A 23,420-nucleotide genomic window follows, 5' to 3' on the forward strand; every position below is an offset into this window, starting at 1 on the left:
TTTCAAAATAGCTTAGAAGTTTTCGATCAGTCAAACATTGTTTAAGCTTCGGCCAATTTGAAAATGCAGGGTGGCTCGACTTACGTGTCCGGGAGTGTATTAATGCAAACCATCCTAAAAACCAAATGCACGCGATTTAGATGCGAAAAAATAGCTTCATGTCCAATCCAAACAATCGCGAGAACTTAAGAACTCGAAAAAATTTCTAATTTTTTTAAATTTTCTTTTAGTTTAGCACATAATTTCCTTAATCAAATGCAATTATAATATTAGACAGAAATAACAAGGAAGTAAACTCTTAACACGTTTCTAATATCCTGGTTGTACATTACACAAGTTACATTTTCCGTCTAAGGTAATGACGTCACATGCCTAGGTATATAACATATATACATACGTCTGTCTACATACATAACTACAATTGTGTTACATATACATATGTAAATGACTGTACTAATTGCACATTACTCACTGTTATTTTTGAGTTGTAAGAAAATCTGTTTGAAATACTTCATAAAACATTATTGATCCTGTTTACTCGGTTTAGGAAAACGTCAGTTCTCGCAGATTAAGTTACAAAATTTTTTAACGTTTCTATTTAACTGTTTAAATGAGTTTATTGAGAACTGAACCAAACGGTCTACAAAAAACATGGTAACATTATTTTTCAAAGCGATATTAATAGCAGTTAGTTTGAAAGAAAATAATAAAAAAAAACACATTTATTCGACTACCACAAATGACGCCACACATGAAAAAGACAAAAGATTTTTTAAAATAATATCAAGTAACAGGACGAACAAGTCGTGCGCCTGATGGTAAGCTGCACGCCTGTCCATAACAGTTGCAGTGCCACTCAGAGCTTTAAATCGCAATGATCTGAGGGGGACTGCAACTGCACCCGTCACTCTGAGACTAAGGGTCGTATTCCAGAACTCTACTCAATGCTCAAGTCAAAACGTGAGTATTGCAATGAGCACTGAAAATCATACTCAAGTCCTTGCCATTAGGGTCGTATTTCCAGTGCTTGAAATCATACTCAAGTCTGCTCAAGTCCTGACTTGAGCATTGAGTAGAGTTCTGGAATACGACCCTAAGTCCCGTGTGCCTGTAATTTCACCAGCACCCTTACCTTTGACAACCGGAACACAATAATGCTGGCATTACTGCTTGGCGGCAGAAATAGGTAAGGTGGCAGTACTACCCTGGACGAACTCTTTCACAAGGAGCGCTACTGCTACTAAACTATATCTAAAAAACACCATCAAAACCGTTCCCAACGTAAGACACAAATAAATAATTACAAAACAAAATCACGCACAAAACAAAAACTAAATCAAATTAAAACAGATTATTTAAATTAAAAAAAAAAAATGTAAAAAGATACTTAGGGTCGTATTCCAGAACCCTACTCAATGCTCAAGTCAGGACTTGAGTATGATTTAAAGCACTGACAATCATACTCAAGTCCTTGCCATTAGGGTCGTATTTCCAGTGCTTGAAATCAAACTCAAGTCTGCTCAAGTCCAGTGCTACCAACCGTGGTAACAAAAGGGTAACTCAGTATTTTTTATACAGTCACATTACAGTAGTATTTAATTTGTCATCTCTAATAAAAAAATCAATTATAAGAGCTGTAATTTTTTGGCTTACAACTCATGAACTATAGTATCTTAACACTCGATTTTAATTATAAAACAACTTGTAATATTTTTTAATAACATTTTTTAACTAATCGTGATTTAAAACGTGTTTGTATCGCCTGTCAGGGGAAGATGTAGTATTTTAACAACCGGATTACATTATTGAACAGACTTGTCACTGGCGTTATTTATTATACCACATTTTAACAACGCGGGTGGGGCGGGTTTAGTATTCACTGTTCTTAATGTATAAAGTTTTTGAATTGTCCGTTGTGGGAATTTGTAGTGGTGTTTTTACTATACTTGACCAAAGATGAGCACGTGATTTTAACCCGGTGCTTGTTAACGCCGGGTTTTAATCGGGTTAAAACCAATTAATGCCCGAAATCGAGGGAAAAACTACTTATACAACTTTTCAACTAAATATTTGTAAATTGAGTTTTATTCAAATGTAATGATATTATCATAAAATGTTTACTGCTTGCTTTACATATTTTGCCTTTTTACGAGTCGATTCGCTTGAAAAGCGCATTGAAATGAATCGTTACAAAAACTCGTTATCGTACACATTTGAATCGATGTTCATAAAGATCGAATCTTAATGTAAGTAAGAGTCTATTCTGTGGAGTTGCCTCTTTTTTCTTCTAAAAAAGATTAATGCGGATAATACCAAATTCCGTATTATTTTACGCGTGTTTTGTTTCTGCCCACAATTTTTGGCTGAAAATCGGTTAAAACCCGGGTGTTTTGATTGGGTTTTAACCCAGCGCCCATCTCTGTACTTGACACTTTTTTTTATGATACTAAATGACGGGACGAAGAAGTCCGCCTGGTGGTAAGCAACACGTCTGTCCTTAGAAATTCCAGTGCCACGCAGAGCCACTCAGAGCCATTCACGCGTCCAAAGGCCGAACATACTATTGAATATAACACTATGATAGTGTTATGCAATGCAGGAACTACATTTATAGTTTTTAATCTAGGTGGTTATAATAGCAACGTCATTTGTATAGAATGCAGTCATATTACATACATATAGTAGTATTGGGGACGATTCAATGTTTAATGTACTTATTACATGTGATGTAGATAAAGGTGTTAAGAAAATCATAGTCTTTGTAGGAAGAATGATGAGAATCGAAGTATAAGTACCGATGTACCGATATTATAATATACTCCCGGACACATAATTAAAAAAACGTAAAGGGCTAGAATCACATTTAAGTGGTCTGTGGGTAGAATACAAAAATAATGTTATCATCGAAGAAAAAGTTTTCCCACGGTTTTGCAAATCCAAATTCCTAACAAGAACTTATGAAAAAAACGTTTAGTATACTAGTTTCAAAATTGCATAATAGTTTTTGATCAATCCAACATTGTTTAAACTTAGGGCACTTAATACTGAAAATGCGTGGCGGCTCGAATCACGTGTCCGAAAGTGTACCTATAAGGTCGTAACGTTTCATTTATCGTTGGACGACTAGCTGTCGTGATTGTCCAACGTTTATTTTATCGTTGAACGACTGTCGTGTCTATCCGTTCCAACTAAATCGTGACGACAATTTATCGGTTCACAGCAGCCGCCTTGTCGTTTGCACTGCAGAATTATTTGAAGCTGCGATTATCTGTCGCCCATTTTTATTGTGATGTTTTATTTATCGTCAGATGACTGTCGTTCTAGCTCTTCGCATTGTCATGATAGCCTGTCGGCGTATCGTCAAAAAAGTCGTGAACGACAGTTAATCGTGTTGTTCTATGTGTGAACTATTTAATTTAAATATACAAGGCACGACACTTTAAACTGCAAGACTATCTGTTATCACGACATAATGGGAACGCGCCCTTAGTGCAAAAAATTCGTAATACTTCTATGTAGTACCACATACAAGAGCTAGAGCTGGCTATTAAATAAAAAGTTGTATGCATGAGAAACTATTAACTTTAGTTTTTTTTAAATATCAAATTGTATGAGTAAGAATTAAGCTAAGAATTTAAAAACGTGTCATTGGCAAGTTTGAATTTCCACATTCAAACCAACAAAGAATTAATTTTTCTCCTCACTAGCTCGGAAAGGCTTTCGTTCTCATTAGAAATTTGCGCGCAAAAGCGTTTTTGAAATTCGAACTTGACGATGGCTTGTGGGGCATCTAACTTTTTCTTTTGATGAAAAAGAAACACGCGTACAACTACGCGATTTGTCGTACATTATCTATTTATGTAATATAAATCTGTTGGTATATTTTAACCTTATTATTGTTGACATTAAATTGACAACGATAACAAATTTTGTTTATTAAAACTGTTTTTTTATAGTTCAACTGTTTTTCTTTCATCTACCATTAGCGTCGCTAGTTTCGCTCGGCAGCAAAGTTGTTTTGCGTCTCGTGCCTAGAAACCGTCGCTACGCGCAGGATTCTATTCTATATATAATATCTGATTATATATTTTATATATAATGTTAGAATACTTTGCTTGCTCAAGTTTCAACACAAGCACTCGCGTTGAACAACAATTTTGCAGCCTTACATAACAAATAACTATTTCTTTTCTGTCCCTAGCATCTCGCTGTACCCTGGAAGAGCATGCTCCTGTCAGGACCCGTCTGGGCAATCATCATCACCCACGGAGCATCCGTCTTCGGCTACTTCACTGTAGTGAATCAGCTGCCCACTTACATTGAAAGCATTCTGCATTTTAGCATCAAACATGTAAGTATTGATAGGTTTTTCCATAATCTTCTACGACCTACTTACTTATGAAAAATCTTTTTCTGATTGCATAGGATATAGTAGCAGCAGAAGTCCTTGTGAAAGAGTTCGTCCAGGATAGTACTGGCACATTACCTATTTCTGACGCCAAGCAGTAATGTCAGCATTACTGTGTTCCGGTTTTGAAGGGCAAGGGTACTGATGAAATCACAGGCACATGGGACTTTTTTTTTTTTTTTAATTTATTTGGTCAGTCAACAATTGTTACACCAATAAGTTAGAAATATACATGCAAAAGCTTAAAACTAAGTGCACAATCAGTTATAGACCGACACTACATGCACAGTAAAATTATTACAGAGTAAAAAAAAAAACTTGCAAGAGGAAAAGTACTAACATTAATTCAACAATACGCTTACAGAAAGAAGTAGTGAAATATCTTAAGACTAAGTGAAAACATAAAAAAAAAAGAAGTTAGGTGACAGAGTTTCAAGACGGTGATGACATTACGCGCTTCGTTTTTGTTACCGAGAAGTAGTGTAAATCAATTGTTGCGCTATGATCATTATACAACTTGCTAAGTCTTGCAATGGGAGAATTCGCGCCCAAAACAGTCCTGCGAAGAGGTTTGTAAAGAGGCTTAATGGGAAATCTAGGCAGTTTGCGGGGAACATTAAATGATATGAGGTTTAGAACTGAACTGCATTTAATTTGATTATTTAACATTTTGTATAAAAACATCATATCTAAAATGTCCCGTCGCTTCTCCAAGGACAGCATTTGGAAGTTTGTGAGTCTTGATGTATACGATCGAAATTTTTTAGCTTGTCCTGTCAACTTATGTCGCAGGGTGATGGACGCAGTGGCAGTGCCCCTCGGATCTTTGCTTATTTAAAGCTCTGAATGGCACTGCAACTGTTATGGACAGGCGTGTAGCTTACCATCAGGCGCTCGATTTGTTCGTCCCGTCACTCGATATTATTTTTTTAAAAAAGCTTTCACACTTCTCCATTAAAGTTTTCATTTAAATTTCTTCCATTTTTTTCATTTAAACTCATAGCAAGAACAGCATTTAACGGAACAAAACTAAAAAAAGTGTTATATGCACTGTAATGGATACGCCTAATGAGGAAATCCACTGAATTCTAGAGCGCATTTTAATCCGGTGTATCCAGACAGTGGAGGAGCCAAGTTGTTTGAGACGTCTTCAGTTCGTGAGATAAACATAAAAATAGCACAAGTTCATCGCCTTAACTCTCTTATTACGTCATCATTGTTTTCGATTTGAAAAAGCACGCTAACGGCCACAATAAACACAAAATTCTATGGAATGCTAAAAGAGCGAAAAAACCTAGTCAATAGCAACAAAGTTAACATTGTGTAAAGCGCGACCTAAAAAGTTCGATAATTTAAACTTTAATTTGTAGGAACAAGGTGTAATTTAACGGAACGAGTTTCGCCATCTTGCGCGTTAATTGTATAGTGACCACGATTTTTTGCAAGTATTGAGGACAGGATATTTTTTTGTTAAGAGGTCGAATCAGATACTAAAGAAATGTACGGTAGCCATAATGTGTGTTTTACGGATTAGGACAGTTTTTTGTTCGAAATTTATCTTCATGGAGATATTATTTCGTGTGTTGTGTTTTGTTTGCTAGATATTTGTAGTATTGGTGAAATAAAAGATTATGTATAGTTTTGTACAAATGTCCAAAAGGTTACAATTTTTAATTTATACTAAAATTAACGTAAAAAATACACGAAAATGCATTAGTGGTTACCAAAAAAGCACAATTGATGGACTAAAATCACCTCCATTGCCACTCCGAAGTAGTATTATTTTGCATCGACCTTTGTAATACCGTTTAATTGTGTTGATAACTCAAATATATTTTGTTTATCTATAAAATTTATAAAATTTAAATTAATATAATATTATTTATGTGAATCGAAATGAGTATTGTTTCAGACTTATATAATTGAATTGTTTATTGACGGATGAATGAATACGGAGTTTGCCAGTGGTGTTTATTACCAAAGAAGGCGAAAACTGACCCAATAATTATAAAATCAACGAAGAACCGTTCATGGACTTTACTATTATATTTATATTATATTATAGTATAATTTTACGTTTTAGTCTTAGTTATCAATGTATTGTAGAATAAATGCAAGAACACAACGCAATTTATTCAGTTCGACCATAGACTAAGTGATGTTCTTGTACGTACATTTCATTTTAAGCGTGATTGAATGTTTACCTACCTAACTACTACGACTATTGGTTATATTATAGTAAACACAAAAAAAAGCTAGAAAATACCTAATCAATTAAACAGTAATGACAATGTAAAAAATTGAACACAATGTGAGAAAAATGTTTAGACAATATTTAAATAAGAGATAAGAAAGTTAGCAAAGGAACGTATTGACTAGAGGCCTGTTGCCATTGTCGACGTTATATTGAGATTGAGAATAGTGTGACCATTTGTGGCAATTACTGCCATTTGGGTAGATTTAATTTTTATTCATTTTCATTGCGGAGAACATGTTAACGTTTTATGAAATGTGGCTTAGTTTGGCAGATTTGGGAATATTCAACAAGTTGTTTATTATTTTTCGGGAATATACTAAAAACTTGTTGTTTTTTGCTACTACGAACAAATATGAAGCGAAATACAGGACAATGTTATAAATAAACTTTATAACCACAGCTTCTCCAGGCTGTACTCAATTAGCTTTATTTATGCTATGGTAATGAATCACAAGTATTGATAGGTCTCTTTGATGTACGTCGTCAAAAACACTTTGTCACAAAATACACGGGATGTCGCCAACCTTCTTGAGAATTGTTAATTATGAAAAAAAAAAAATATTTACAATAGTGAATAGGATAGATCTTTAAACTAGAATACTAGTTTCAAATAGCATTTAAAACGTAAATGTATCTTGCGTTTATGACCAGTATCTGAGCCTTAAGCACAAGAAGATGAATATACTGATATGCGATCTAACGTACATGTAGCGTGCGCATAGCATGTAGTAAACATAAACAATAGTGTTTATGTGTTGGTGTACACCAAGAATAATTATACGACACGTGTTATTCGCTATATAATTGTGTTTACGTTAATTCTACTTAACAGCACTTCTCATTTTAACACGTAGTTCCGAGCTGTTACTTTGTTGTGAAGATAGATAAATTACAGGTAAAACGTAGTCAGCTAATGTACTAAGCATGTATATGTAAGAATAAATAGCTTACTCGAGACAGTGTTCTTGTAGATCTCAAGTTATTCAACCCGCACAAAATAGCAGATCAAATATCTGGTCGTAATTTACATTGTCTAGTAAAACTACTGACGTAGCGTTTGTATCCAGATATTTGCCTCTAATTTTAAATTGACAAATACATAAAAATAAATGCATTTTATAACCAACAAATCAAGCAATAATAAAATTATCCAATACATCTTTAAATAAAAATAAATTTTAAATAAAAATGCTGTATCAAATTTCTAGCGAGTTCTAAAGATGACCTTGCCTCGCATAACGCCTGTTAATCGGAGTTTCCGATGAATTTCATCTTTTTTCTGATTTAGTCAATATAGAAGACAAACAAGCTTAACGCAAGCTTCCTAACTTATTGCATCAGCCGAATATACTCAGGCTTCTTCGGAGGTACTCAACGATTCGGGACAAGTAATAACTACTGTTATCTTGTAAAACATAAGAATTAAAATCCATTTTGAAAACACTTAAGACATTTTTTTATGAATTCTTTTACAATTTTAGACTAAAAGTTTACACATGATGATTTGATTATCGCTCTCGAGTATCTAGGTTTAAAAATCGCATTCATTAACATAATTTTAGTAACTTTTATAGGTTTTTTTTTTGTTTTGCCTTGGATTTTAATCACTCAAAAAGACATAAATATTTTAAATTGAAAATATCTGATCTTTTGAAAGTTGCCTTCGCATTACGTCTGTTTTAACTCAATATTTTATCTTTGTTACTAAAGGTATGCATTAAAATCAGTTTCTTTCAAACCCATTAGGCGTTATATTTTGATCACAGTGTCCATAGACATAAGGTTCATTTTTACTTAATGTCTGAAGACCATAATAAGACCGATTGAAGTATTGGAACCTGCCTGAGAAGTAAATGTTGTAGAAGGCTGTTCTCATTTGCAGCAAGCTATCGATGTGGTATTGCATAAGTTGTTGTTGCAAGCTTGTTGCATATTTTACAGTTAAAAACACCTGACCGGTATAAAAAAAGTTACAGGTAGAAATATCCGGATTAAAATAAAAAGTTACGAAATATTTTAGTAAATGTGTGAAACGCAAAGTAAGTAAGGATAAGAAGAGAAACAGGTAACGTCCAAAGCAGAACAAGAACCAGGTCGCGATAATAATACTGATGACACGCAAAACTGTTTCAATTATTACAACACTGTCTCTCCCAGAACCTACATTAAGCAAGAACTACATCAGAAACAGATAAGTTTCGGATTTTGCTACACCGACACCTTTATTTAGAAATCTGCAATTCGAAAATACTGAGAAGTGATAGCGCTCCAATATTTTTTTGTGATATCAAATGACGGCAAACAAGTCTAACCAAAGCTTTAAATTGCAATGCACAGCCATTGCGCCTCTCACCCAAGTTGGCAAGACCCATGTGCTTGTTGTTTCACCTTACCCTTCAAAACGGAAACGCAGCAATACTCACGTTATTGCTTGGCGGCGGAGCTAATTATGGTGGACTGTATTTCCCTGGATAAACTTTATCACAAACAGCTCTACTGCTAAATTGTACATAATGTGCTAAATTATACATATATCTGAAATCAAGAACTCGTTTTTAAAACTTTAGTTCTATATATAATATATAATATATAATATATATATATATATATTATTTCATCAAATCGCTGCCGATGTAGAATGCTTTACTTATCACACACCTGTAAACTAAACAAATCGGCCGCTATTTCTATGGTATGTATAAATAACACAGATAAAATCTTTTTAATCCAAGACAATTGCATAAGTATGTCACTTTTGATATCAAGGACCGTATGAAAACAGAATAGGTAGAAATATTTCGCTTGCGTCGAACCCGTCAATCAAGTCGTAACAAATCATACTGACTATATTCGAACGTGTGCTCTTCGACGTGTATAATGCGAAAGATGACGTGCAGATAGTAATTTTAGGTCTGCAGTTTTAGCGTTTGAACATATTTAGTGAAGGTTACAATTCTCTGAGTTTGTGTTCCTCTTTGAAAAATTAGTGTGACACATTCTATATTATCGTATTAACCAGAACAACAAATTCTTTTAAATTTATGTATAGTTGATAAATTAACGAATGTCGACATATTTTGCTTGACGTAAGCACCGCAAAAGTCCTACAAACAACGCAATCATGGACAGCGTAGTCGCAAAGGATGCATGATTCATAACAATTCTGCTTATGTTTCTGTAACTAAAGAATACTAAATTTGTGTTTATTTATTACGGGCAGCAAAGATCCATGAAGTGTTAAAACATACAATAAGTTTAAGTAATAATAATAAAATTAAACAAATATTAACAGTAAATTAATATAATAAAACCCAAATTTAAGACTATAAACGATCAAATCAAAATTAATTAAAATACAATCAAAAAGTTATATTTAAAAACAAAACTTCCATGTCACAAATATAAGTTATAAGATTAATATTAAGATTACAAAAAACACAAAATAAGTTTATTAAATAATAAGAAAATTAGATAAAAATTCTTATATTACAAATAGGACTACAGGACTTAGCCTCTCACGATTCAATAGCGAGACAACCTTCTTCCTCATAACGGCCTGGAAACTGTCCGTACTGACCTCCACAAACATGCTTGAAGCACTACACCTGCTTGGCAGTCCCACCAGCACTCTAAATGCGTTAGTGTATTGTACACGCAGTGCTGTATAGTAAAATCTATCCAAATTAATTTAGTTTTAATACATTATTGCTGATCATTTTTAGTATTAGGCAATAAAACTATATGAGATAATTATTTTTAAATGATCACGGAGGGAATATCCGAGATATTGACAAAATGGTGGAGTTACTAATTTTTTCAACGATTATACTAATTTCACTGTAATTTAATTTTTCAGTAATTTCAGTGCCGATACAAGGAATCAATTAGTTCGATATAATAATATACTTCGCCTTGCGATGGCCGCGTACACTCATTGCATTCACACACTATAAAATTCTTTGCAGGACGGCCATCCAATCCAGTCAAGCGGTTATTATTCATTTATTCCATTCCTACTTCGCGTTGCTATGACATAAATTTAATGGATTCGTATTCGTAGAACACATTGATGATTAGTCATCAGTATGTTAAAAACTTGTGTCGTAACGTGTTAAAGGCGGTGTTTCAAATCGACATTGAGCTTGTTCTTAAGCTGGCAAACTAGATTCGTATTGGGCTTTCATTGGGTTTAGGTTCCGACGGCTTACTTTTTAGTTATTGTGGATTATGGCATAAAGGACATGTCACGCTACGTCACAATTTGACATCGAAAAAGAAATTAATTTCACGAATGACACAATAATTATATTAATGAAATAATATTGAATTGATATTCAATTATTTTTTTGTGAAATTACTTCACTAGTTTGTTATAATTATTAATACAAAGATCGAACACTCAGAAAAAACACTCAGAAAAAATTCCTTCGATCCGGTCGGATTCGAATTAAGTAATTTCACAAAAAAATAATTGAATAACAATTCAATAAAAATTTAATTAACACAGTGAACAGCGACATCTCTCGCCAGGACTGGTAGCTACCAGTTAGTACCTTTACAGCTGTAAAGGTACTAACTGGGTGATAAATCTGTAATAGATTTCTCATAGATGGCGCTACGACTAAAAAGTCGTTGAAAGTACAAAGACACGACGCGTCGTGACGCAAGCGCATAGAAATATTCGTGAGGTCCGTTGGTTCGTTCCGTGGCTTAGTTGGTATAGCGTCTGGCACGGTATGCAAGAAGACGTCGGTTCGAATCCGACCGGATCGAAGGAATTTTTTCTGAGTGTTCGATCTTTGTATTAATAATAATTATATTATTTATTTTTCTATAAAGCCAAGTGAGAGGACGAATAAGTGGTGCGCACGCCTGTCCATAACAGTTGCAGTGCCACTCAGAGCTTTTAATCGCAAAGATCTTTCTATAATTTCATTATTATATAGTATAATTTCATAATTATAAGTTAACAAGTCCCATGTGCCTGTAATTTCACCAGCACCCTTACCTTTCAAAACCGGAACGCAGTAATGCTCACATTACTGCTTGGCAGCAAAAATAGGTAAGTTGGCAGTACTGCCCTGGACGAACTCTTTCACAAGGAGCTCTACTGCTACTTACTGTTTTGACGTGTAAGGGTGCTGGTGACTCAGGGTGAGAGGCTCAATATGCGTGACCTTCAAACCTTTGCGATGTAAGATCTGAATGACATTGCAACTGTTATAGATAGGCGTGTCGCTAACCACCAGGCGCACGACTAGTTCGTACCGTCACGAGACATCATAAAAAAAATTAAAGCTACTCTTGTGGCCTATTTTGACGCCGGTTTGCTATGTGCAGCTGGTCGGCTGACAAAAGACGGACGCGAGCTGACAAAGGGTGGGTTCGGATTCTTTAATTACTTATTAGATTGTTTGTTGTAAACGAATGTCCCTGGTTAGTTTAACAGGGCACGGAGCTTCTGGCGCTAATTGATTTTAGGTATTCTATGCGCTCCGTGTATATGTGCGTGTGTCATAAGTTTTTAAAGTCTTGTGTAAGCCCAAGCGACACGACCTCCACATCTGACGGCCGAAACAGGCTGAACTAATGCCGTAAAACGGCAAGCGTACAAGGGGGAAGACGGCTAGTATGGGCAAATCGCGTGCGAATTTAGATATTTCGTTCTTATTATTAAAACAAATACACATTTTGAAAATGTACGGAGTATACGTTATAGAAAAGATGTAGTTTTGTTATTATTCAAAAGCTGGCCTTTCGTGAAGTATTTACGCCATACTAAGGGTTTATTATGTTTTTTAAAGATAAATTCGAAAAAAAAAAATTCTGTCGAGGAAACTACAAGTAATCCCGTTTCTAAAGAGTGTGATTTGTAGATTGAATCCTTAAATATCGTTTACATTAATTTCATAATTAAAACTTTATTAATAACGATACAGCAAGGGAGGGAACGAACGCAATTATCTCGCAATTACGTATCGCTGCCTCGGCTCGGTCTTAATAAACAAAACTTCGATATATACCATCTGCTTTTCCCTTCAGACCACGCAGATTGCAGGAAAGATGTTTTAATTCGAAATAGATTTTTAATCAGTCACCTTGCGATACAAACTGTGGTTTAATCTAAATAGCAGAAATACCTTCCGCGAGGCACGGTTTGCGATATGATAGCTTATCTTTGCTATTTATCAACGATCCATCACTTCTGACAGTAGAATCGGATTATTTCATCGTTTACTTGTGTGGGTTCGGATTCTATACTGATCTATTTCTTTAGGCGCCCGTTGTTTGGTATAAGGTTTGTCATTCCGCGAATTCATTGGCCCGTGCTCTTCGGTTACCTGATTCTCCTTTGCCCACGACAAAGCCTCTCCACTGCAAAATCATTTACAAAAACATACTAGCAGTAGAGCAGCTTGCGAAAGAGTGTGAAAGGTGTGAGCTTGCGTTTCGGCTTAAGGGTAGGGTGCTGGTGAAATTATAGGCATATGGGAGTTGTCAACTTATGTCTCAAGGTGTCGGGCGTAGCGGCAGTGTCCCTCAGATCTTTGTGATTTAAAGCTCTGAGTGGCTCTGCAACTGCTATGGACAGGTGTGTCGCTTACCACCAGAAGCACGACATGTTCGTCCCGTCACGGACGAGCTTTAAAGGACGAGTTTCATACCGGTTTACGTGGTGTCGCCATCTCTGAGGTTCCGGGTCAGTTTAGAAACTAAGTTTCAATATTGTCTCTGGTCTGGGTGTTTGTGGTACAACCGTTGTTTCGTATCGACTCATCCGAAGAACAGAGTCCTACGTGGATTATACAACGAAAAGAGGATAAATACATAATATCTTTATTCCAACCAAGGCCTAGCTATAGGCGTTTATAAGAAATTTTGTATCTTATTTCGTTTTGGAAATAAAAAGTCGAACAACGATCGATCTGATATCCATAGCGAAGAACAACGAACGAAATGTAGTGTCCTGAGAATAAGCAGTCCTGCACATAGGACTTTGTTCTACGGATGAGTCGGTATGTCATTTTTATAACACAATTGCTTTAGTTATTCAGTTTGGGATCGGATTGGGATGGGAGTAACGTATGTAATGTCTAATATTTATTTATTTATTTACATCGCAAAGATGTGCGGGGTACTGCCACTGCGCCCGTCATTCTAAATAGAAATTGTTAAGTCCCTTGTGCCTGTAATTTCACCAGCACCTTTCAAAATCGGAACTCAACAATACTCACATTACTGCTTTGCGGCAGAAATAGGTAATGTGGTAGTATGTTGCCTGAACCAACTCTTTCACATAGAGCTCTACTGCTACTAAATAGGTAACTACTTATATTGTATAACAATGTTGTGTTTCCCTGTTCCTTGGGATTAATAGATTAATGAAATTTATATTCTCGACATCAATTTCGGTTGACTTGATATCGAGTCGATACGATATTTTCGCTCAAGGTTAAGTCTTTGTATTAAGGTACATTTTAGTGACGCACTAACAAAGATAGTTCCGAAGTAATCGCACCGCAAATCTTAAATACAACATTTTGCGAAATAATTACGCCCAGTGCCGGCGCTAGGCCTAGTAGCGCCCGGGTGCAATTAATACCCTGGCGACCTTTAGTAGGCACACGATTAAAATGGGATATTCACAGCTATATTTTCCCGAGTGATCGGAAATTCGGGTGCAAATGGTGCAATTGTAAATTATGTAAAAGCAATTGCCCTATTACTTCGCTTGCACCGCGAGGGACACAGGCTCTTCGGAGGCGTCACAAGCTGCGCTTGGCGCCTCGTAGGACCTTGCACCGTCCGTGTGCGATGTACACTACACCATAGGTAAAGCCGGCACTGATTACGCCTGGTGTTTATAATTATGCGGTTTGCAATTTTGTTTGCGGGTTTTGAAAACATTTTCTTGGGAATTACATTGACGGTTTGATTGCTCGCTGGAATTACTGCCTCGGTGGCCGAACGGTTACTATGCTAGACAGCCACTCAGAGGTTCCTGGTTCGATTCCTTGGCCGGCACAAATATTTGTATGGCCTACATTTATTTCTCTCGAGAGTTTCGGTGTAATTTGTGGTTCTCTACCTATGTGTGTGTCCATAGCACCCTCGATACTGGGTTTCCCTATGCGGGGCAATGAGTGCGTTAATATAATTTAAAATAATTCTAAATTAAAAAAGAGATTATTGTTTATTGTACCAAATTATTCAGCACGTGACAGTCCTTTGATTTTGTTAAAGCTGTCCTTTGAAGCAGCGCCATTAGGGCGCCTTGTGAAAGTGTTTGTCCAGAAGTACTGTGCTTACCATATTTATTTCTGCCGCCAAGCAGTACTAGGGTCTGCTTTTGTAAGGCACCGGTAAAACTACAGAGCTGCAGTAAAAAAAACCTACGCAACCACGATAGCATTTCGCCCTAAAGGAAGTCCAATAATAAAGCAGCACATTTTATTTCCATTACGCAAGAGACGCGCAAAGTATAAGATCTTGTGAAAGTCCATTAGAACTAACCCTCAGTTATCTTCCATAGTCGTTAAAAGACCCTTTTATGACGTCTTCGGGAATATTCCAAGCGAATTGTAATGGGCAATTTCGTTCAATTGCAAAGGAAGTGCATCCTTTAGAATGTGACCCCAATCTTTCATCGTGTGCTTCCTTCAATCATCGGGTTGGCGAGAACCGGTTCACGATTGTATTAAACAAGACGCAATCGTGTCAAGTCGTCGAGCGACGCGATGCAGAAAAAAAATTGACTTATCTTCCAGTTTCGTCCAAGGAAGTACTGCCTGGTAATTCCTATTTCTGCCTCCATTAGTTATGACATGAAGGGCAGTGCTGTCGCAGTGCCTTTCAAATTTTTGCAGTTTACGCGTTCCGAATGGCACTGCCACTGTTATGGGTAGACGTGTAGGTTACCACCAGGTGCATAACTTGATCATCCCGTCACTTGATATAATATAAACAAGTTTAGTAATTTTTTATCGATTATTTAAAAAAGGAGGTGATTCTCAAGTCGTCCGTATTTTTTTGTGTACAGGCCCCAAAACCCATTGCTTTGAGCCATTACACAAACGTTCCATGACCTCTTTTTTAATATTACCAAACACGGACGTTATTAAGGACAAGAAAACCAAGTTTATTAACCTTCGCTGTACTACAGTTCGCATTTGATTTGCAAAAGCGGGCTCTGCTTTGAATACAGTTTGGTAATTTTTACGTTAAGGACCGGCCTTGTACTACGTGATTTTGACAAAAACATCCTTAAAATAGAATTCAGGTCACGTTTATCGAGCCCTTCGTTATTTGTGCTGTCTTGCATACTGTTTATGGTTGTTGGGTACATTGTAGAGTGTTTGCCTCGTCAACGGCCATGAATTAGACAGTTGGTGATATATATTTCGTAAAACCAATGATATACTTATCACTAAGCTTCTCATTGGTTTTACGAAATATATATCACCAACTGTCTAGAATATATATAAAAGTAAATATCACCAACAATAATATATATCACCAACTTATCACTAAGTTTCTTATTGGTTTGTTAGGGACGTTTCAATGCAATTCATTAATTTGTTGCTTTAAATGTGATAATTACAATACTTGACGGTAATATTTATTGAATGTTGTTTCACACATTTAACCATTTTTCACATGCAATATATAAACGAAGATTACTTACATGTAAGAATATGGCAAAGTATAAAGTTGTGTCACTAATTTATTTATTAATTATAAATCACATAATAACATTTCTTAAATTGAATTAATTATTAATAATAACAAATAGTTCATTTGTACATTATGCTATGTCACTAAAATCCTATTCGTGTTTTTTTGCATTATAATTCTTTACGTCTTTCATGTTGACATTTCTAAGGCTAAATGGTTTTTGAAAGCGCTTAGTACTTACAACCAAGGTTCGAAGTAATAATTATTATCATTCATAATCAATAAATACACCGTGGTAATTTTTTTCATATTTATAAAATTAATTGGAACTATAAAATCTACCTCTGGCAATGTCGTGCCATGTGTTTGTATCAGAGACGTATCCAAACGTCAACTCTTAGGGTCGTATTCTAGAACTCTACTCAATGCTCAAGTCAGGATTTGAGTATGGTTTAAAGCACTCGAAATCATACTCAAGTCCCTGCCATTAGAGTCGTATTTCCAGTGCTTGTGTTTCCAGTGCAATCCTGACTTGAGCATTGAGTAGAGTTCTAGAATACGACTCTTAGTCTCAAAAAAAATCATAAACGAAATCCTTTTCTCAAAAGATATTTCTTTAGATTTATTTAGTTTTTTTATGATACAAAGTGACGGGACAAACAAGTCGTGCGCCTGGTGGTAAGCGACACGCCTATCCATAACAGTTGCACCGCCACTCAGAGCTTTAAAACACTTAAGATCTGAGGGGCACTGCCACTACGCTCGTCACCCTGAGACATAAGTTGACAAGTCCCATGTGCCTGTAATTTCACCAGCACCCTTACCATTCAAAGCCGGAAAGTAGCAATGTTCACATTACTGTTTGGCGGCAGAAATAGGTAAGGTGGCAGTACTTCCCTGGGCGAACTCTTCCACAAGAAGCTGCTGATATTAAAATGTAAATAAAAATTTTGTCACAGTTTGTCACTTTTGGTCAAAAATTAAAGAGACAAAACTACGAATCAACATAGATTATTATCGAATTATAAAAAAATAAATACCATGATGTTTCGGACTCTACAACCGTAATAAAAACCATTAAGCAATAATGTAAATTGTGTTCAACAAAGTACCTAATCCGTTATATCCAAGAATATTTTACCGTCTAGACCGACTTAAGCCTTGGCGCCACCATGTACCTCAGTCACGAAGTCTCCATAGTAGCATATAGTTTGTATTGAAAACTTGTTCCTTCTTAAATAAATGGCGCCATCCTACTACAGTTATGATGTATCGTGATTTTTTTTTGCATGAACATTTTAATTAATGTATGACCGAATATATATTGGACAAGAGAAATGAACGGGTTGTAAAAAAACTGGTCGTATGCGGGTCATACGCGTGTTACATTTAATGATAAATTCTTCCGCGTTTTATTACTAAATACGAAGGCCTCCGTTCTGGTTCTCTGATTTTTTTTGTCATATCGTAGCATGTACTGCCACCTTACCTATTTCTGCCGCCAACACAGTAATGTCAACATTACTGTATTCCGGTTTGGGTGCTGGTGAAATTACAGGCACATGGGACTTATCAAAAGACGTCTCAGGGTGTCGGGCGCAGTGGCAGTGCTTCTCAGAACTTTGTGATTTAAAGCTCGTGAGTGGCACTGGAACTGTTATGGACGGACGTATCGCATACCACCAGGCGCACGATTGGTCGTCTCGTCATGTGTCACTTAGTATCAAATAAAATTTTACTATGTAGATCATATAGTATTTATTATAAAATGAATTTGGTTAATTTTGAATCGCTCGTTGTTTTCTATATGCATTTCGGGGTGGGGTTACATAATTCTTTAAAAATTATATTAAAAATAAAAACTCATAAAGATACTTCATTGACTTACAATTATATGGACGTCGGGTCCGCGCTAAAAAGTGTCCGAACTTATAGGGCGTTAAAATCGTATACAGAGCGTCATTCACGCTTTAGTCTTCGTTTGTTCGACTGACAGCGAAGCAAGCAAAATTAGACAGTACTGCGATGACATTACAATTTCAATTCAACGTTTTAGCTTTTTCATATTCCTTTACATGTCACTACGTTTAATTACTACGTTAAATAGGTTGACTTGGACATTTTTTTCGTGGTTTGTGTATTAGACCCGTCGTTCATATATTTGTAAGTCAATGAGATACTTCGACATTTTACAAGAAAACCGCAGTATTATATACCAATGATTTTTTAAATATCGACTGTACTAAATAGAATACGTATTCTATACGATATACATTTTACAAATGGCTTTAATATCGTTATGTAAAAATTAATAAATTCGGAAATAAGGCCAGTGTCTCTGTCGCTCGACCCGCGCAATAGAATCGATTCAGTATGGGAAAAATGTGAATACGAACTGAGGTAGTCGAGTCTTAAACGTCTTTTCTTTTGCTCAGAATGGCCTCCTTTCTTCTCTGCCGTACCTTGGCAAGTACCTGTGCGCCTTGGCGTCGTCAGTCCTCGCCGACTCGCTACGCAGGAGTGGACGGCTCTCCACCACAGCCGCCAGGAAGCTGTTTACTGGATTTGCTGTCGGATTACCAGGTGAGTTATAGCATTCTAATTTAGTGGGTATTGCACAACATGAGTCCGGTGTATTGTGTTTGGCTTGGTGGTTTTCTGTGTTGATATAGTGGCGCCTAGTTTTCGTAGTCACAGTCCTCCTCCTCCTGGAATTATAGTGTTCTCTTGGATTTGCTGAAGGCTTCTTAACCCTGTAGCTGGCCACTCCGGAGCATTATAACAGGATATGTGTGGCTGTTTCCTCCTCCGTGCACGCTCTGCACCGAATGCACAGTAAAATTTTCGTCGACCCGGTGGGACTTCAACTCATGTTCATGCTGCACCGTAGCATTGCTCTAACCACTGAGCCACGGGTCCAGTTACCGAGTCGGCGAAGCTCCCCTGTGTAGTTTAGTAGCAGTAGAACTTCTTGTGAAAGAGTTCGTCCAGGGAAGTACTGCCACCTTACCTATTTCTGCTGCCAAGCAATAATGTCAGCATTACTGTGTTCCGGTTTTGAAGGGTAAGGGTGCTGGTGAAATTACAGGCACATGAGATTTGTCAACTTATGTCTCAGGGTGACAGGCACAGTGGCAGTGCCCCTCAGATTTTGTGACTTAAAGCTCTGAGTGGCAGTGCAACTGTTATGGACAGGCGTGTAGCTTACCATCAGGCGCACGACTTGTTGGTCCCGTCGCTAAAGATTATAAAAGAAATGTGTTTTTGTTGTAGATCTTTGTACTGACTTTCGGCATTCATCGCTAGTCTAGTGACATCTAGTGAGAGATTTTAGAATAACCTTCTAACCGCAGTCGATACCTTTACAGGTATCGCAGCTGACGCAGGTATCGCTTGTTGATCAAAATTGCATTTATTGAAAATTTTTTGTGAAAGAACTCCACTATTTTTGTTATGGTTAATGAATAAATACAAAGATCGAACACAAAAATTAACGAAAAATTTGAAAAATATTGTGGAGTTTTTTTTTGTTATTATATAATAGACACACGCTTGACCACAATCTCACCTGATGTTAAGCGACGATGTGACAGACGATGGAACGCGTTTGTCTAAAAATGCCTATTCACTCTAGCCTTGAATAGCCCCAAACTGTAGTTTTCGGGAAATACAGATGCCGGAAGAACATTCCATCCCTTTGCCGTACGCATCAGAAAGGAGGATGCAAAGCGCTTAGTGCGAATAGGTGGAATATCAACGACATAAGAATGGAGTGCTCCGGACCTTCTAGTCGACCGAAGGAAGAACGGTGAGGGTGAAACTAAATTGAAAAGTTCCTGCGCACACTCCCCAAAATGTATCCGATAGAAAACCGACAAGCAGGCTACTTTTCTGCGATTGTCGAGATTTTGAAGCTTCAACTCCACAAGAGAATTGTTGTTAATAAGTCTCTTTGCTTTTCGATCCACCGAGTCCAAGGCAGCTAACTGGTAATAGGCAGAGCCGTCCCAAAGGTGGCAGCAGTTCTCCATACACGATCTAACTTGTGCTTTATACAGATAATTCATTCATCAGTGTACATTCATACACAAAAAAAATCTCTATAAATAGATTAAAACAGGTGGTTAACACCGTGACATATATCACATGGTTCCAGGTGTTCTGATGCTGGCGCAGGCGTTCTTCGGCCACGACCGCGTGTGGTCAATGGCCATCTTCACCATCGCGCTTACTATCAACGGTGCTGTTACTGCTGGTTACCTCGGCAACGGGCTCGACATTGCTCCTAGCTTCAGTGGTCAGTTTTTTTTGTATAATTTTAATGTCTCGCCCTTAAACGGTAACGTGTCGCGATTGAAAAAGTAACATCTATGGGGTAGTAAACAAAAAGAAATTTCTGCGAGCTGAGGTAGTATCGACACTTAATAGGGTAATTGAATATTTAAAAAAATACCTTGATCCCTAGACACTTTTGATGTGTGGATTAACTAACGACCTTGTTGAAATTTAATTTAAAATTTACCATTAGCTTTTCGGTAAAGGTTCACAACCTGCATTGGGCCAGCGTGGCGGACTATGGCCTAAACCCTCGCCTGAGAAGAGACCCATGCCCAGCAGTGGGAGATATAGATTGGTTGATGATGATGATGGTGACCCAGTGTAATCAGTGTTTGTAGGACACAAACTTTTCTAAACTCCCTTAGGATTTTCTGGGCACCCTGGAGTTAATTTCTGTACTGCAGTGACCCATGACCAGACGTGTACATTGAAATATTGTTTCGCAGGGACGATATTCGGCATGGCAAACACGCTGTCGTCGTTCGGTGGATGGCTGTCCACTTTTATGGTCGGCGAACTGACCAAAGACAATGTAAGTATTTAAAATAACATCTTGAGCAAATGCAATAAAAACATAACTTTGTTATAAAAAAAAAAGACTACAAAAGTTCGTAGAATTACATCGATTTGTCAAGTTTTATTGAAATCGGTTACCGGAAAGTGCGCGAAACCGCATTCATCCCCTAGTTTGCCACCCTTAGAGGGGAATATTTTCTTCAAATTTAAATGGGACCAACACTGGGATCAAAACTAGAATGAGACTCAAAATCTACTACTGCCATGCTACTACCAAACAGTCGCATACGCAGTCCACACATATACACCTTATTTTCTATATTGCTGAATATTTCCTTTGTTAATTTAAGGCCGTGTTCACGCGTCTTCACTTGCGTTTTTCGTTTGCTTGCGTCTGGGCATACGGCGTAGAAATCTGCCTTCCGGCAAAGGCGTCCACGAGTCACGTTCTGCATTGCGGAGAGATTTGCGCGCATGCGCGGCATTGTGCCTTTGATTTGTAGTGAATGCTGCTGCTCTATGATTGGCCAGTGGTGCTGTCCTCCGTAAACGTTCCAAAGAAATCCAACGCACAGCATACGGCCGGGCGGTGCAAGCCAGCGACTCGTGAACAATCCTGCCTGCGCGTACGCGAAAGATTTTTGCGTATGCGCGAAGCGAGTCACGCAAGCAAGCGAAAACCGCAAGAAAGGCTCGTGAACCCGGCATAAACCTTGCTCCAATTCAGTATGTTTGTAATTTGTACTCAAGCAGCTCAAATGTTGTTATTTCAAAGATACAGGCGTTCGGAGCGTAGGGTTGTTACATTATTATTTTAGTTGTACATATTGGTTGTAATCATAATAGACACTTATGGACAGGCGTGTCGCTTACCACCAGGCGCTTGACATGTTCATGGTGTCTTAAAAAAACTTGCTTTTTGGTTCTGTATTGTCATTGTTTTTTTTTATGTAATTCCAGAACACCTACGGCCAATGGCAGATTGTATTCTTCATCTTGGCAGGCACGTATGTCGCCGGCGCTCTCGTCTTCATATTGTTTGGTTCTGGGGAATTACAACCGTGGAGCCAGGGCACGCAGAAGCCAAAGGAAGAAGAACGTTTGAACGACCAAACCGCGTGAAGCGAGAGGTCAGGGTATATTGGATGAAGTTTGGGAAGGTTCATAATGCTCCTTGTGAATTTAGAGGTTAATACTGTTGGGAAAAATCGTTATTTTTTTTATAGATAATAAAAAAATATTTTATTGTTTTTTTTTCGATAATTTTACTTATTAAAATAAATTATTAACAATTATTTTCACAATTGCATTATAATTTCCAAGAAATTTGTTTTCACCTTAATTTTCCCAGAACTTCAGCCAATAAACAAAAAATTGCAAAAAAAAAAATAAAGAGAAGACGAGACTGAATTTGGGTTTTGTACCTGTTTAAATAAAATAATAGGAACAAAACTAGATAAAGTCGGAGATAACCAGTAGTTGGATTTATTAGTCATATACAGGTTGAAAAGTTTACAATAAAAAAAAATATAGATATTTTGAAATTGTAAGCTCTTCGTGTTTCTTGATTCTCAGTCAACTTTGATGACAATGCGAGTACGATTGCTTTTCGATTGAGGAATTCCTGTAGCGGCACGTACACAAAACTTTAGCTTCTAACTTACGTAAATTTAATATTTTGTAGCAATATCTCTCGCTGATAATGTAGGAAAACGTAGTAACTAAACGTGTAAAGTCTACCTATAATGGGCCACTATGGCGGTCTATGGCCTAAACTTTCTCCACATAGGAGACCCGTGTCCAGCAGTGGGACGTACATAGAGTCTTCCCTGTCTTAGCTAACCGATTAAAATTTAACTAATTTTTTTTAAGGCGAGGAATTTCAATGAGAGGGTCAGTTTTTGGGAGGTGAGGTCGTCATGAAGTGAAATATTCTATCTACGATATTTAAAATATTTTGTCTCCAAGACATCATTATTGGTGAATGTTCGATTTCGAAAGCCGAGGAAGAACTCACATCTGACTTAGTTACGACAAACATATCGACTGTGAACTGCCAATCGGTACTACCATTTTGACAACTTTACAGGATGAAGAAAAAACTGTTTGCGACATTTATATAGCATCTGATTTATTAAATAAAAATACGTAGTTTTTAAATATTTTCATTACACATACGCTACCGGTTGGCAGTTCACAGTCGATATCTGATACGTCAGTTATTGA

General features: G+C 36.9%; 1 protein-coding gene across 1 annotated transcript in view; it reads left to right on the forward strand.

Moving 5' to 3' along the window:
* The window catches only part of LOC113231205 (sialin), an 87,442-nt gene extending 65,053 nt beyond the window's left edge, over positions 1-22,389 (forward strand). The window contains exons 8-12 of the mRNA XM_026465397.1: positions 4,202-4,351; positions 18,776-18,923; positions 20,497-20,637; positions 21,125-21,210; positions 22,155-22,389. Of these exons, the coding sequence (XP_026321182.1) occupies positions 4,202-4,351; positions 18,776-18,923; positions 20,497-20,637; positions 21,125-21,210; positions 22,155-22,316 (687 nt within the window). The 3' untranslated portion in view covers positions 22,317-22,389. The remainder of the gene's footprint in view (positions 1-4,201; positions 4,352-18,775; positions 18,924-20,496; positions 20,638-21,124; positions 21,211-22,154) is intronic.
* The last annotated feature ends 1,031 nt before the right edge of the window (positions 22,390-23,420 follow it).

This window comes from Hyposmocoma kahamanoa, unplaced genomic scaffold, assembly GCF_003589595.1.
Source record: "Hyposmocoma kahamanoa isolate Upper Pololo Valley unplaced genomic scaffold, ASM358959v1 65, whole genome shotgun sequence".
Lineage (NCBI taxonomy): Eukaryota > Metazoa > Arthropoda > Insecta > Lepidoptera > Cosmopterigidae > Hyposmocoma > Hyposmocoma kahamanoa.